The sequence below is a fragment of the Leopardus geoffroyi genome, chromosome C1, assembly GCF_018350155.1.
Source record: "Leopardus geoffroyi isolate Oge1 chromosome C1, O.geoffroyi_Oge1_pat1.0, whole genome shotgun sequence".
Taxonomy (NCBI): Eukaryota; Metazoa; Chordata; class Mammalia; order Carnivora; family Felidae; genus Leopardus; species Leopardus geoffroyi.
In genome coordinates this window covers 44,198,133-44,211,918 of record NC_059328.1, presented here as the reverse complement: position 1 = coordinate 44,211,918, position 13,786 = coordinate 44,198,133, and the positions used below count along the sequence as shown (strand labels likewise).

The following is a 13,786-nucleotide window of genomic DNA, read 5'->3' as shown; positions in this document are numbered from 1 at the left end:
GGCAGAGAGAGAGGGTGACACAGAATCCAAAGCAGACTCCAGGCTCCGAGCTGTCAGCACGGAGCCCGACGCGGGACTCGAACCCACAAACCAGGAGATCACGACCTGAGCCGAAAACCCACGCTCAACTGACTGAGCCACCCAGGAGCCCCTCCCACCTTCTTTAAATATTTACCATATGCCAGGTACTGTGCTGTATGCACCATCTCATTTCATCTTCACACACAGCTCTGTTATCCACTGTTGTTCTCTCCATCTTGCAGATGGGAAAATAGAGGCTCGGTAAGGGAAGAGTTGGGGCTGGAACTCAAGTCTGTTTGACTCAAAGGCCGAGGCTGCTCGGCCACTCTCGTCTTACTGCTGCATCCCGCATGTTTGTGCCACAGTTGAGGGCCCTTCCAGGACAGACACACACACACACACACACACACACACACACACACACACACACACACGCTCTCCTCCCCTCACTGCAGGCAACAGCGATGGTAATCACTACCCGTTCCCCCTGCACTGTCTGGGGTCAAGGCACTTGTCCCACGGATGCTCAAGGCCCAGCAGCCTGTGAGGGAGGGAGGTGGCCACCACCGGTGAGGAACCCGCAAGCTCTCAGAGCTGAACACTGTACTCTGAATCCTCAGATCTCAGGATACTTGGTGTCGGCTAGACTACCTCTCTCGGGTCCAAGAGTCTCAGCTACCGCAAGTCTCGGCAGGGGTCCAGCATGAGCTTGCTCACTCCCAGAGACGGGGGGCTCACTCCTTTCTGACATACACCCTTCCACTGAGGAGTGGGCCTGCCTGTCGGAGCTCTTCTGTGCCCCCCACACCACTCACTGCTGCTTCCCTGACGCTCTCCACCTTGGGGCTGTTTGCTACCCCCTTCCGCCTACCTCCAGTAAACCCCGGAAGGAGGTAGGAGGGATCTGAACACAGGCAATCTGACCCCCAGCGCGACCGGCCCCCACTGTGTGGCCCTTCAGGAGAGATGAGTCTGATAGTAGCCAGCCAGAAACCCACATTCACGGGCAACACCCCCATGCTGGAGCCCGTGGCAGTGAGGTGGGCTCTGTGGGGACTATGAGAGAAAGCCCAGCCTCTCCCCTCATCACAGCCCTGCCTGTGCTCCCTGACAGAGAGCCAAAACTGCCACCAGACCGGCCTCTGGTCACCATGGCAACAGGCACCCAAGATCCTGCGAGCAAGCCCCTTCACCTGACCCCAAGCCCCTCCAGGATGGCAAAGGGGAGAGGGAGAAAGAGCCAGAAGGGAGAAGTGGGGAGAAGAGAGATTACAGAGAGAGAAGGAGGAAAAGGTGGGAAGAGAGAGAGAGAGAATAGGAAACCACGGGGTCACAGCACAGAGGCTGGGAGGGAAGAGAGCAGCAATGAGAAGCAAGGAGACAGATACAGGCACTCAGCAGAGGGAGAAGTAAAGAGGCAGGAAGGCACCCCCTCCTAACTCCCCTGCTGCACACATTCCTCAGGCCTCAGCTGCTCTCAGCCCTGCTGGAGGGATTCTGGCCCCGGGCTGGGACTTCCCAGCCCAGGAAGCTGGCAGCCCAAGGCCCCTCTGAGGCCCCAGCTCCTTCTCCAGCCCCTGCGGGCCCCTCGTGCGAGGGATAGGGTCCTGTCCTCCCCAGCAGGTGGGGCCCCTTCTCCCACCCCTCAGCAGGAAGCCCCCCGGTGCTCCCCAGTTCTCCTGCCTGCCCCGGGCCCACCTTTCACACAGCACACCAACGTTTTCTTCCCTAAAGTGTTCAAGAAACCATCCCTAAGCAGAGTGGCTGAGAGCTCTGACGTTATCTATGGACGCGTTCCTTACACCGGCAAGGCATGAACCAGGCCTCAGAACAGGCCTAGCAAAGGAACACCAACCTCAAGGGGCTGCTTCTAAGGCCCCGAGTCGCCAGGCCGAAGGGGTAGAGACCCAGAGCTGGGCCTGGACTCTGGCAGAGGCTGCTGTGCTGAACAGGTGCACCAATGGTTCTCTCCAGGCACTCACCACACTCCAGAACCTTCCCTCAACCCCAAGTTCTCCAGCTGCAAGATGGCCTTCTCATACCTGTCCCAACATGCCCTACACTGTCTCAGAGGAATTCAAGAAAGGTTTGTTGAGGAAACAATGAGCGGGACAGAGAGAAGGAAACAAACAAGGGGCTAGCGGGAGGGCCGGAGCAAGGTCCAGTGGACAGAAGCTGTTAGAACCCTGGCCCCTCCTCAGTCTCCCTGGATAACCTTAAGCCATTTACTTCAAGCCACAGGAATAGACACATTCTGTGCATTTTGCGTTTGCACAGACCCAGAACATTGTAAATGCTCAATAAAAATGTGGAAATGTGTTAAATTAAACCTGGAGGTATCTCCAATGGAGTGTCACATTTGTCTGGTCCATTCAACATTTGACCAAATGGCTGTAATGAAGACAAACCCAGTCACAGATGGCCACCTAAAAGGCTGTAACATATAAACATAAAACCAAGCAGATGAAATGAACGAGATTCATGGTATCTGCCTGCATTTAAGTTTTTCTGTCGCTCTTTAAGTTATGTGGCTGCTGGGGTGGCTCTAGCTTGATGGCCGTGTCCTCACGATTTCATCCATCTACAACAGTGACAGTTGCTGCTGAAGGCCTCTGCTGTGGTGACGGTGGAGGGTGGGGATGTGTTTAGGGCAGGGGATTCTGTGACAGGAAGGAGGCAGCCTCCAGCAGGATGAGACCCAGCCCTGGGAGGGGGAGTCCAGGGGAGGGGTGGCATGGGAGGACAAGCAGGCAGGAGGGGGACAGCAAGGAGGCTGTATTACATGTGGCCTGGTGACGGGCTTCAGGCTACAAATCTGAGGGCTGGCCAGGTCAGAAGACAGGAGGGTCTCAGTAAAATACAAAACTAAGACCAGCGACACCCAGCTGGCTCAGCTGGTAGAGCATGTGACTCTTGATCTTGGAGTCATGAGTTTGAGCCCCACATTGGGTATAGAGATTACTTAAAAAATAAAATCTAAACACACACACACACACACACACACACACACGCACACACACACAAGACCAAACGGGTGCACAAGGTTAGAAAGAGGCCAATTCTGGCTGCGGATCAACATCAATCTTTTTTAAAACTCCCATTCATCCCTTCAAGATGCTGGGAATACAACCTTAAACATGTTCTCTAACGGACAGATGATAAACAAGCAAAGGAACATGATCATTTTAGAGACTAAAAAGTACTAAAAGAAACAATGGATGAGATGAAGACAGAAAGAAGTGGATGAGGAGATCTAATTTGAGCTAGGTACTCAAGGAGGCTTCGTGGCCCAGATCCGAATGAATGACGAGCCAGAGCGATCATGCAAGGCTCTGGAGGCACAGCGTTCCAAGCAGGGGAACAGAGGGTGCAAAGATCCCAAGGAAGAACAGGGACAAGCTTGGTTGCCAGAGGAACAGCAGGGTGGCCAGTCTCAGCGAGGCCCAGTCCTCTGGCCATTCCTACCCCGGGACCAGATACCAGTGATGCCATCTTGGATTCCCAAGGCCAGCCCGTCCACCAGCTGAATACCACCAAGTAACCTCCACCAACACCCAGCCAAGCCCTGCCCAAATTCCTGACCCACAAAATCTCAAGATGCAATAAAACGGGTCTCGTTTTAAGCCACTAGGTGTGGGGGTAGTTTGCCACACAGCCACAGTAAGTAGGACAGACATCATCCAAGGAGAGAGCAAGGACAGAGCTATTTAGAAGTCGGTGGGAGGGAGCAGCGTGCAGAGGGGACCACAGGGACCCTGGGTGAGCTGCAAAGACACCAGGAGAGGGTGGGTCTCCAGGGGGGCTGCCTCTTGGTGCGGGATGCTGAGCTGTCCGAGCAGGTGAGCAGAGAAGCTATAAGGGGGCAGAGGGAGGGCGAGGACAGGAGTCACGGACTAGGTACAGGATGAGAGGTAGAGAAGTGGAAGCAGGGACCACAGAAAACTCTTGCAGAGGTTTTTCTAGGACAGGGGAGCAAAGAAACCAGAAAGTAGTTGGAAGGGGAGGGACATGGGTAGAGGGGAGGGATCTTGTTTGGCTTAGAGGCTAGGAGGTACCGGGGTCTCATCTGGATGCTGATGGGACACAGCCAGGAGGAGAGGGGTTTCTCTGAGCCAATGAGCTGCTAACAGACAGGCTGTCCAAGAATTGCCCTCTCAGGAGCTTGAAGATCCCATTTTAGAAATCTATGGCTGCCATCTATTGTGTCCCTACTGTGTGCCAGGCCTAGTCCTTGTGGGTCCTTGAATCTCCACTCCGCTCTGAAGCAGGAGTCCTCATTCATAGTTGAGGAAAAGGAGACTCGGGGAGTATGGAAAGATCCACCCAAGGACACATGGCCAGTAAAAGGCAGAGGGGAGAGGAACCTGGCTGGCTCTGTGGGTAGAACATGCAAGTCTCTATCTGCCCCTCCCTGCTCTCTCTCTCTCTCTCTCTCTCTCTCTCTCTGTCACTCACTCACTCTCTCTCAAATAAGTAAACATTAAAAAAAATTTTTTTTTAAGGCAGAGGTGAGGGGCACCTGGGTGGCTTGGTCCGTTGAGCATCCAACTCTTTTTTTTTTTTTTTTAAGTTTATTTATTTATTTTGAGAGAAAGAGAACAAGCAGGGGAAGGGCAGAGAGACAGAGAGAGAGAGAGAGAGAGAGAGGGATAATCCCGAGTAGGCTCACGCTGCCAGCTCAGAGCCCAACTCAGGGCTCAAACTCATGAACCCTGAGATCATGACCTGAGCCGAAACCAAGAGTCAGATGCTTAACCAACCGAGCAACTCTTGATTTCAGCTCAGGTCATAATCCCAGGGTCATGAGATGGAGCCCCGAATCAGACTCTGTCTGCACTGAGTGTGGAGGCTGCTTAAGATTCTCTCTCCTCTCTCCTCTCTCTGCCCCTCCCTCCCACTGGCGGGCTGTCAATAAAATAAAAAAATAGGGGCACCTGGGTGGCTCAGCCGGTTGAGCATCTGACTCTTGGTTTCAGCTTAGGTCATGATCTCACTGTTTGTGGGTTCGAGCCCCACATTGGCATTGACAGTACAGAGCCTGCTTGGGATTCTCTCTTTCACTCTCTGCCCCTCCCCCGCTCGCTCTCTTTCTCTCTCTCAAAATAAACAAACAAACATTTAAGACACCAAACGTTAATATCTTAAATAAACGTAATTTCATTTCATTAAAAAAATTTTTAAAGGCAGAGGGGAGAGTGGCTTGGGTTCTTGTGACTCCAGAGCCCAGCAGGGGTGCCGCAGGGGGGGTGGCCAGCCCTGGAGGCAGATTACGTCACACAGCCCGTGGGACTTCCGAGACAAAGCCTGGCACTTTGGAGATATTCCATGGATTGCCTTTTGGGTGATATGGAGAAAGAGCTGAAGGTGGGGTGGTCTCTGACCAGTCCGTCTCCCTGAGCTGTAGGGACCTCAGCACCCCAACCACCATCATCACCCTCACAGTGGCCCATCCAGAGGGCGTAGCGGGCTCAGAAGTCCCTCTCAGTCTCCTGTTTGCCTTGCTGAGAATCAGTTTGCACAATGAGACACACCTTCTCTTAGTCTTAAGCAAGATGGGTGGGGATCAGGTAAACTCAGAGTCCCAGGAGGCCCTGGGGTGCGGAGTGGGGGTGCTGGGAGCAATGCTGGGCTTGCCCCTTTCCTTGCCCCAAACTCACTTAGTCTTTGGGCCCCTTCCTCTCTCCAGCCCCCCTCCCCCACGACCCCCACCGCCCCCAAAGCCTCAATCTTAAAACTCGGCTCCTCTGTGTCGAGGCCAGCATGGTGCTAACCTGCTTGGCACAAAGCAGCCTCGAGTGACCGGGACCACAACTACCCCACCGTCCCAAGTCACAGACGTGGAAATGAACGCTAAGAAAGAAGTAGCCGCTAGCCACTAGCCCAGAACCAGCCAGAGTCTTGGGACTCCAGACCACTTATCTGTCCCCGCCCCCACCCACCCACAGTTCACAGCGTGTAGTATCCTCAGAGAAGGACAGGAGCTGGGTCTCTCCATACCCTCCCTAAGGGACCAAATGGAAATGGAGACCCACCTGGTTCAGCTCAGCCCTGGAGAGTGCTGGAAGCCTGAGGCTGCTTTAGGAAGGCCTAAGGGCCGCTCCCTTCCTGACCTCTGACTACTTCCTGGGCTTGGGAATGGGCCACACCTGGCAGGGCCACACCCCGGGGGCAGATCGCAGCCTGTTCTAGAGGTCACCAAAAGGAGTGGAGAGGCCCAGGGTTCAGCGTCACCACCGCTCCCTCCACCCCCACCCCGGGCAGCGCGCAGCCCATCCGGAGGGATGGGCCTCTCGGGGCCACAGCAGAGAAGCTGCTGCGGCCAGCGGCCGACCCGCTGGGCTTCTGAACAGCCAGACAGGACAAGGCATGCACGGCGCTTCCCAGTCTATGAAGTGGGTGCACCCAGGAGAAGATAAGAGACTCCTTGAACTCGGGGCCAGGTCCCATGGCTCCCTGGTGTCCCAGTGACGGACAAATACAAATTGTATATATTTAGATCCCACAACGTGATGCTGTGATACACGTATACACCGTGAAACGAGGACCACAATCAAGCTAACACATGTCACCTCACAGTCACCCTTGCGGATAAGGACGCTTGACATTTACTCTCTCAGCAGATTTCAAGTCTGTGACACATGGTTAACGGTAGTCCCCGTGCCGCTGCACGAGGTCTCCAGAACTTACTCTTATAAAAAGTTTGGACCTTTTGACCAACATCTCCCCTTCTCCCCCACCCTCCCCAACGATAATTTTTTGAGTACCTGCCATGTTCTAGGCCTTTATATACATTATATAATGGCTTTGTATCCATACTACCGTGTAACCCTCGCCAAAACTCTGAGGGACGATTATCCCTCTTGTATAAGAAAGGAAACCGAGACCCGGGCTGTCTGAAGGACTTGCCTAAGGGCACTCTGCCCTCGGTGCTGGAGCTGGGCTTTTGCTTTTTTTTACCACCAAAGCCACCTCTCCAAAAGAGATGCTTCATGCTTCATGTCTACTGACATTAATTAATTAATGTCTGATGTGCTGAGGGCAAATTATTATTACTGAAGGAACCCCCAGGCAGGATATACGTATCACATGGGCAAGGGGGCCAGAGAGGGACTCCTCAAGGGCTCACTGCCAAATTCTCTCACCATTGCTAATGGAACAAGTTCTTTCCCACATCTCACGCACGGATGCCTCTGCCTGGACCGGGCTTCCTGACCTGAAAAGGCCCCCAAGGCCATGCTAACCCATCACTTCCCCCAGGGAGCCTGCCCTGCCCCCCTCGGCTGGTAAAGGGCCACCTCTGGGCTTCCCTCTGTCACAGCCTGGCCACGCTCTGCTGTCATCAGTGGTGTGTCCCTCCCTCTGTCTCCCCATCGGCCTGCGGGCACCTAAGGACAGGTCCAGTCTGACTCATCCCAGTGTCCCCAAAGTGCCAGGCTCTGGTCCTTTCCATCACTGCCCTGATGCCACCTCCCGCACACAAGGAGCCTGCTCCTGGAGAATGGCAGGAGGTCGCAGGTCTGCGGCCAGGGGAGCTGGCAGAGCACCCAGCCGACAGCACCATCTGTCCCTGGAGACACAGGACAGGGCAGGCACGAGGCAGAGGTGTCAGTTTCTCCGCTCGGCCAGGTCAGCCCAGGACAAGGAGAACAGCCATGGCACCCGGGCCCCTGCCCAGCTGTAACTTGGGCTCAGACAAGACTTTGAATTCTCTAACTAGCTCCGAGTGGCTCAGGGCTAGAGCCTTGGTCTTCTTATATGTCACACCAGACGAATACCACTAGCCCAGCAGAGCTACTGAGACGTTTAACTGTGTCTGACACGTGGCAGGTACCCAACAACGAGTTAGTTTTTACCACCTCATCCAGCCAACTGACCCTGGCTTTGAAACACTAAGGGAACTGAAGTCCAGTAGAGATGAAAAGAGAAGGACCAACGTTTACCACGGCCAGTTGTGTGCCAAGCTCCGCACTCCTCCCAACTCTTTAATCTTGCCAATGATCTAGCAAGATCGACAGGAACAGACCTGGTTCACGGATGAGGAAGTGAAGGCCTACAGGGTGAAGACAGTCAGTGTCCCTAAAGTGAGCTCTCCAGACTCGTGAGCAGCTGTCCAGACATGTTGGCGATACTTGGCCTGGCCTGGACCAGACACAGGTCCCCAGACCCTGGTGTGTGTGAGGTGGGGGCAGGTGATCAGCCCCAAATCTGCATTTGCCAGTGCATGAAGCTGGGCTGTGATGGGGTGGGTCTGAGTGTGACAGTGAGGCCACTTTCTGGACGCACAGAGTTTCCAGATGTCGCCCTGGCCAGGAGAGGGGCTGGAAGAGGGGTGTCTCGGCCTGGCAGGTAGGGATGCCAAGTCTCGCGCCAGCCGTACGAGCCCAGGTACAGCATCTCCCTTCTCCGTGTCTTGTCTATACCAGCGTGCCAGGCCTATGGCCACCTTCCTATTGTGGGTGGTCAGGGTATGGATGGGAAGGTGGCTAGGACCTTCATGGCGCTGGCCAGAGAGGAGCCATGATGATGTGTTTCCCTAGGTCTCTGAGCTTCTCTGAGCACAGTGTGCAGGGACTATGTACCTTGGCACTAAGTCTGGGACCAGCACGTCCCCAAGGACCACACAGGCTAGCGGGCAGGACGATACGACTGCCAGCACTCCAAACCCCAAACCCTGCCTATAAGGGCCGGACCCCCAGCCTGTAGCACATCACACCCTTACCCCAGTCCCTTCCACGCTCACTCCTGTCCAAGCCACACCGGCCTCCACTCGGTAGCTCAGATGCGCCGAGCCCCCTCACACCACGGAGCCTGCAACTAACTGAATGCTGTTCCCTCTGCCCGGAATGCTCTTCCAGCTCTTCCTCTGGCCATCTCCTCAACTGCTAGGTTTCTGCCTCGTTGTCGCCAGCTCAGAGAGCCCTCCCCTGAACCTCTCTCGTTATTCTTGCCCAGCTCCCAGTTCTCCAACAATCTGGGCTTAATCTCAGCAGTGCCACTTAAGAGCCGTGTAACCCCAGGCAGACGACTCGACACTTTCTCACTGTGTCTCCACACAGCAGCCTGGGTTCATCACAGAGTACTCAGTACCTGCCACGTGCTAATCCTGTGGAGGCAACAACTGTAATCAGCACAGTATCCTGAGGAGACGCCATTAATTCTGGAAGCAGGCAGGATGCAGACTGGAAGGGGAAACGATGGCTGAGCTGGGTGTTGAAGGATGAAGAAGAGCCCTCCAGACTCCAACCGCTAAGGGTGTCTGTCCATGGCTGAGACCAGGGCTCGCGTGGGGCTCCTGAACAGGCTCAGACTAAGTGTCTGAGTCTTGCCTCTTCTTCCAGGAAGCCTTCCGGGCACAACAGCGCCCTTCTGAGCTTTCATAGTCACTCATCCGTTCGGTAGCTTCTGCCCTCATACCATACAACAGGCATGTCATTTTATTCCTGCGGGTCTCCCCTCTTCACCACGCAGCGGGGTCCTCCAGGCAGACAGGCCCCTGCCTTTCACTGTCAGGACCAACCTCAAGATGGTACACAAGCCCTTCACCAAAGCCCTGAACCCCAGGATGTCAAGGCTGGGAACCTCAGAGAACAACCAGAGATGGGGAGCCATGGGGTGAAGAAAGGATTCTAATCCAGGGGTGGCCAAGCATTGTGCCTAAAACCTCCTCATACCCTGAACTAGACCCTCAGTGAGGCTGGGGGGCTGGCTGGGCCGGGGAAGAGAACCTCCAGCTGTCCTCAGGTTCAAGGTGAAGCAGTGGGATCACTGCCAGGGCTTGGGAGCAGCGTGTAGGTTGGTGGACACACGAGCATCTGCGCAGGTACCCGTGGCTCTTTCTGATCTGCCACCACCCTGTTGGCAACACTATCAGGGTGCAGGGCTCCTCAGAGGAGCTGGGATAAACAGCCCCATCACCTTCCCCAGAGTAAATAAAGTTCCCGGGAGGTGACCTTGACCGGGCTAGAACGCAGGCTGAGCAGAGGTTCCCAGTTTCCCACTAGGGCTCCAGCGGATCCCTGCCAGACCAGGAGCGCGGGACTCAGTCCCCAGTACAGTCTGATGGGGAAGGAGAGGGTCTCCACTCAGAGAGGCAAGGACTGAGACAGGACAGGAGGACCTTCCCGGCACCACCCGACAGGCAAGCAGCGTTCCTTTCTCACACCCTGCTCCCCAAGCTGGGCAGCAGACTCACTGCCTCATTCATTCATTCATCCACGCGTTTCGAGAGCTCGCTGGGTACCCAGTGGCAGGTAAGAGCCAGAACCACCTAACTCCAAAACGCCCGTGTCTGTAGTGTCACAGGATACTGACAAGGGCCCCCAAAGCCTGTGAGGCAAAGCTTACGGGTTATTTGAGGCCTCCCTTCTGTTCCCAGTCAACCTGGCTTTCTATGTCCCCAGTGGGTTTTTTGATTTGCTTGCTTTTCATTAAAAACAGCTTTGGTAACAACCCAGAAAATCATCCCAAACCGTCCTATATTTCCCAGGGAACTAAGAGAATTCAGGAAAAACCAGATCTGCGTGCAGGAGATGGTCCACAGGTGGCAATCAAGGCTTGAGTGTTCTCAGCCGGCACGAGGTCCCCCATGCCACCTCATGAGCCCAATTCCACCCCCATACTTACCTCCACTCCCCGGCTCAGGAGAGCGGGCAGAAGAGTATTGGGGAAGCAAAAGGCTGCCTGGGCTCAGACTCGGAATGTGTGGGCTGGAATCTCACTCTGGGCTTTTGCTGGGCTGAGCCTCGGGCTCCCTAAGAGCTCAGATTCTGGAGCCAGATTGCCTGAGTTCAAATCCCAGCTCTGCCACCTCCTGCCAGTGTGATCCTGAGCCTGGGCAAGTCCTCAACCCCTCTGAGCCTCAGTTTCCTCATCTGGGATATGGGGATGATACCTGTACCTACCTCGCAGAAAACTGAATGAATTAATATATACAAAGCATTTGGTATTGTGCCCAGTGTGGCCAGCACTATATACAGATTTGCTACTACGATACTGTTATCTCTGTAAAACGGTGATGATGATACATCCCTTCTCCACTGCCTTCTCCCCAGTTATTGATGGGGATCAATGGGAAAAAAGTCATGAAGCACCCAAGACATAGCCTCGCCTGGAAAACGCTCTCTGCCCCGTGCTCAGGAGATGGGACCTTGCTTCTCAGATCCCACCCTTGGCCTCACTGAGAAGCTGCCTGTGCCCATTCATTCGTTAGGCATTGTCCGGGACCCTGACCGTGCTCAGCCCTCTGCCGGGCACACCAAGAGCAGCCTCATGGAACTCACTGGCTGGTGGGAGAGATGGGCACTAACACAAAGGCTCCCTGTGCCCTGAGAAATCTAGGAAGGCTTTCTAGAGGAGACAGCATCTAAGCTGAGATCTGAGGGCCCAGAAGGAATTTTCCAGGGGGCAGAAAGAAGCTGGGGGCCACCCGAGCAAAAAGCAGAGTACAGACCACAGCACAGAGAGGAGAACAAACGTGGTCAACTGAGGCAGTGGGAAGCAGTTCAGTATGGCCACCACGCTGAATGCACAGGGGTGGGGAAGGAAGGATGAAGGGGGAGAGGCAGGCAGAAGCAGATTACCAAGATCCTTTGGTAGCAGGTAAGGAATGTGAACGTTGTACTGAAGGCAGCCGGCTGAGCAGGTGGGCAATAATCACGTGTCCCTGTTAGAAGCATCCCTCCAGTGGAGGGCGATTGGAGGGGCCGGCTGTGGAATCGGGGAAGTAGGCAGAAGGCGTCCTGGGTGGTGAGGGTGCCGAGGTCTGAGGTGAGCGGCCGTCATGCAGACGGAGGGAGGGGATAAGTAAGAGACGTATTCACCCCTGCCCCTTTCACAAAAGGCATTCCTGAAAACATCCTCAGAGGATACCCACTCTATGCTCAGCACAACCCCTGCCAGTCATTTCACCAGATCAAAGGATCCCGCCAGGTGGTGATGAACACTTGGGTCTGTCCCATGCCTCAGTATCTAATCTCAGCTCCAAAGTCCTCGTTAAGACATTCCAGGGAAACGTGGTCTTGCCAGGACACCTTGCAGAACGCCTTTCCAACAGCCCACGCCTGGTCCTAAGCTTGCTCTCTGAAAGAGGTTATTGTCCCTGAGAACCCCGGGCTTGGTCCTGCCACACCCTCGCCCACTCACACACCCCCTCCCCAGCCCTGTAACATCTCTCAGCGTCAAGGCCTTCGAGCCCTGAACTCCAGCGCGACACACAGCCACGGAGCTCAGATGTGCAGCAGACACACGCACAGGACTCCGCTGGGAGAAACCCACACCCCCAGAATAGAATTCCAGACGCAGACAGCGTCCGGCACAGACACAGCCAGCCCTCGGGGGAGCTAACGGCCCCTGGGGCTGGTTTGGGGATTGTTGCTTCTAATAAACCAGCCCAGGAGTTCTGCCATTCCTCCTTCAAAGAGAGCTGGAAAGTGGTCCGTGGAAAATGAGAGAGAAGCCATAGAACTTCTGACTTAAACTGGAAACTTCGATCTTCTCTCGGGACCACCCCCACCCCCGCAACCTCCAGCCCCCTCTCCTTTGCCTCCGATCAGCCCCCAGCCCACCGCCCTCCATACCCTTCGCAGGTGATTTCCGACATTCTGGATCATTGCGGCGAGACCCCACCAGCTGGTCACACCGTTGGTCGCACCCTCTGAGAGAGACACTGGTAACCTGAGCAACAGCCAGGCTCTGGCTCCAAATGAAGCCTGTCGGCCTCTCCTCCTGCTCCTCCTCCGGAGCTCCCGCCCCTCCTGAGCCCAGCTGTTATCATTGAGTCCTGCCCGTCCTCACACTGCCCTCTGCCCCCCTCCTCCCAGAGCACCCCCTCCCAAGGCTCCTGTGCCCGCCTGGTGGAGAGGAAGGAGACAGGCTGCCAACTGGGCCCCAGCCATGTCAGGGGGCCCTGTGCCCGCCCACTGGGCACCTAGCCGGACTTGCACTTCGCTTCCAGCCACAGCCAGACTTGGTCGCTTCCAGCCCACTTCCAGCCCCTGACATCCTTCTCAGGGGGTCTCTCGGCTCCAGGGTCCTTCCTAGGGCGCCGGAGTTCCCACCTTCCCGTCCCCAGCCAGTTAGCTTGGCCAAATGGTCACCAGGTTTCCATCTGTCCACAAGGGGTCAGGCTGGAAGGTGGCAGGAGGCCAGGGAACTGCCAGCAGCCTCCCAGAGAGACACCAGCCCCACCTGCTAGGACTCTTCACCCTTGGGAGTGCTGCCCCCAAGTGCAGCCCAGTGCAGCTACTGGCCAGGGACAGGGCACACCCCCTCGTTTCCTTACAATGAGCAATGCGACTTTTCTTAAAGTGGCATCTGCTAAATCTCACCTCATTAGCTTCACAGGCTTCAGCCCCCCTGGGCACCCGCCCCAGGGCCCTCCGTAGCCACTACCAACTTAGAGACCACCCAGATTTTCCCTTCTCCCTCTCACTTCTGCAAGAGGCTTAACGAGGAGGGCTTGACGCCGACATTGGACTTTTCACGACGGGGCCATAAAATAAAGTCCTCGGTGGTTAAGAGAAGAAGGTACGCGAGAGCCAGGCAGAGGAGCTGCGGTGGACGGATGGATCGGGAGTAATAATGAGCACCTCACAATAACCAAGCACCGACTGTGCGCCAGGCCTGGTGCCGGTCCTCATTCCAACCCCACCGGAAGGTCCCTTGGGGAGGGTAGGTGACACGCCCCAGGTGGCACGGCTATTGAGTACAAAGCCACGTTGGAACGCAGGTCAGCCGGATCTAAGGCCTCTGCCCTTCACTGCCTCTA

General features: G+C 55.5%; 1 protein-coding gene across 4 annotated transcripts in view; it reads right to left on the bottom strand.

Annotated features, from left to right (window-relative positions):
- Positions 1-12,783, bottom strand: part of ACOT11 (acyl-CoA thioesterase 11) — a 46,880-nt gene extending 34,097 nt beyond the window's left edge. Inside the window, exon 1 of one of the 4 annotated variants that reach the window (XM_045477517.1) lies at positions 12,597-12,783. In XM_045477517.1, the coding sequence (XP_045333473.1) occupies positions 12,597-12,629 (33 nt within the window). In that variant the 5' untranslated portion in view covers positions 12,630-12,783. Of the gene's footprint in view, positions 1-175; positions 299-6,053; positions 6,144-12,596 lie in introns of those variants that run through there. The other 3 variants (XM_045477518.1, XM_045477515.1, XM_045477516.1) reach the window with 3 other exon arrangements.
- Between the last annotated feature and the right edge of the window lie 1,003 nt (positions 12,784-13,786).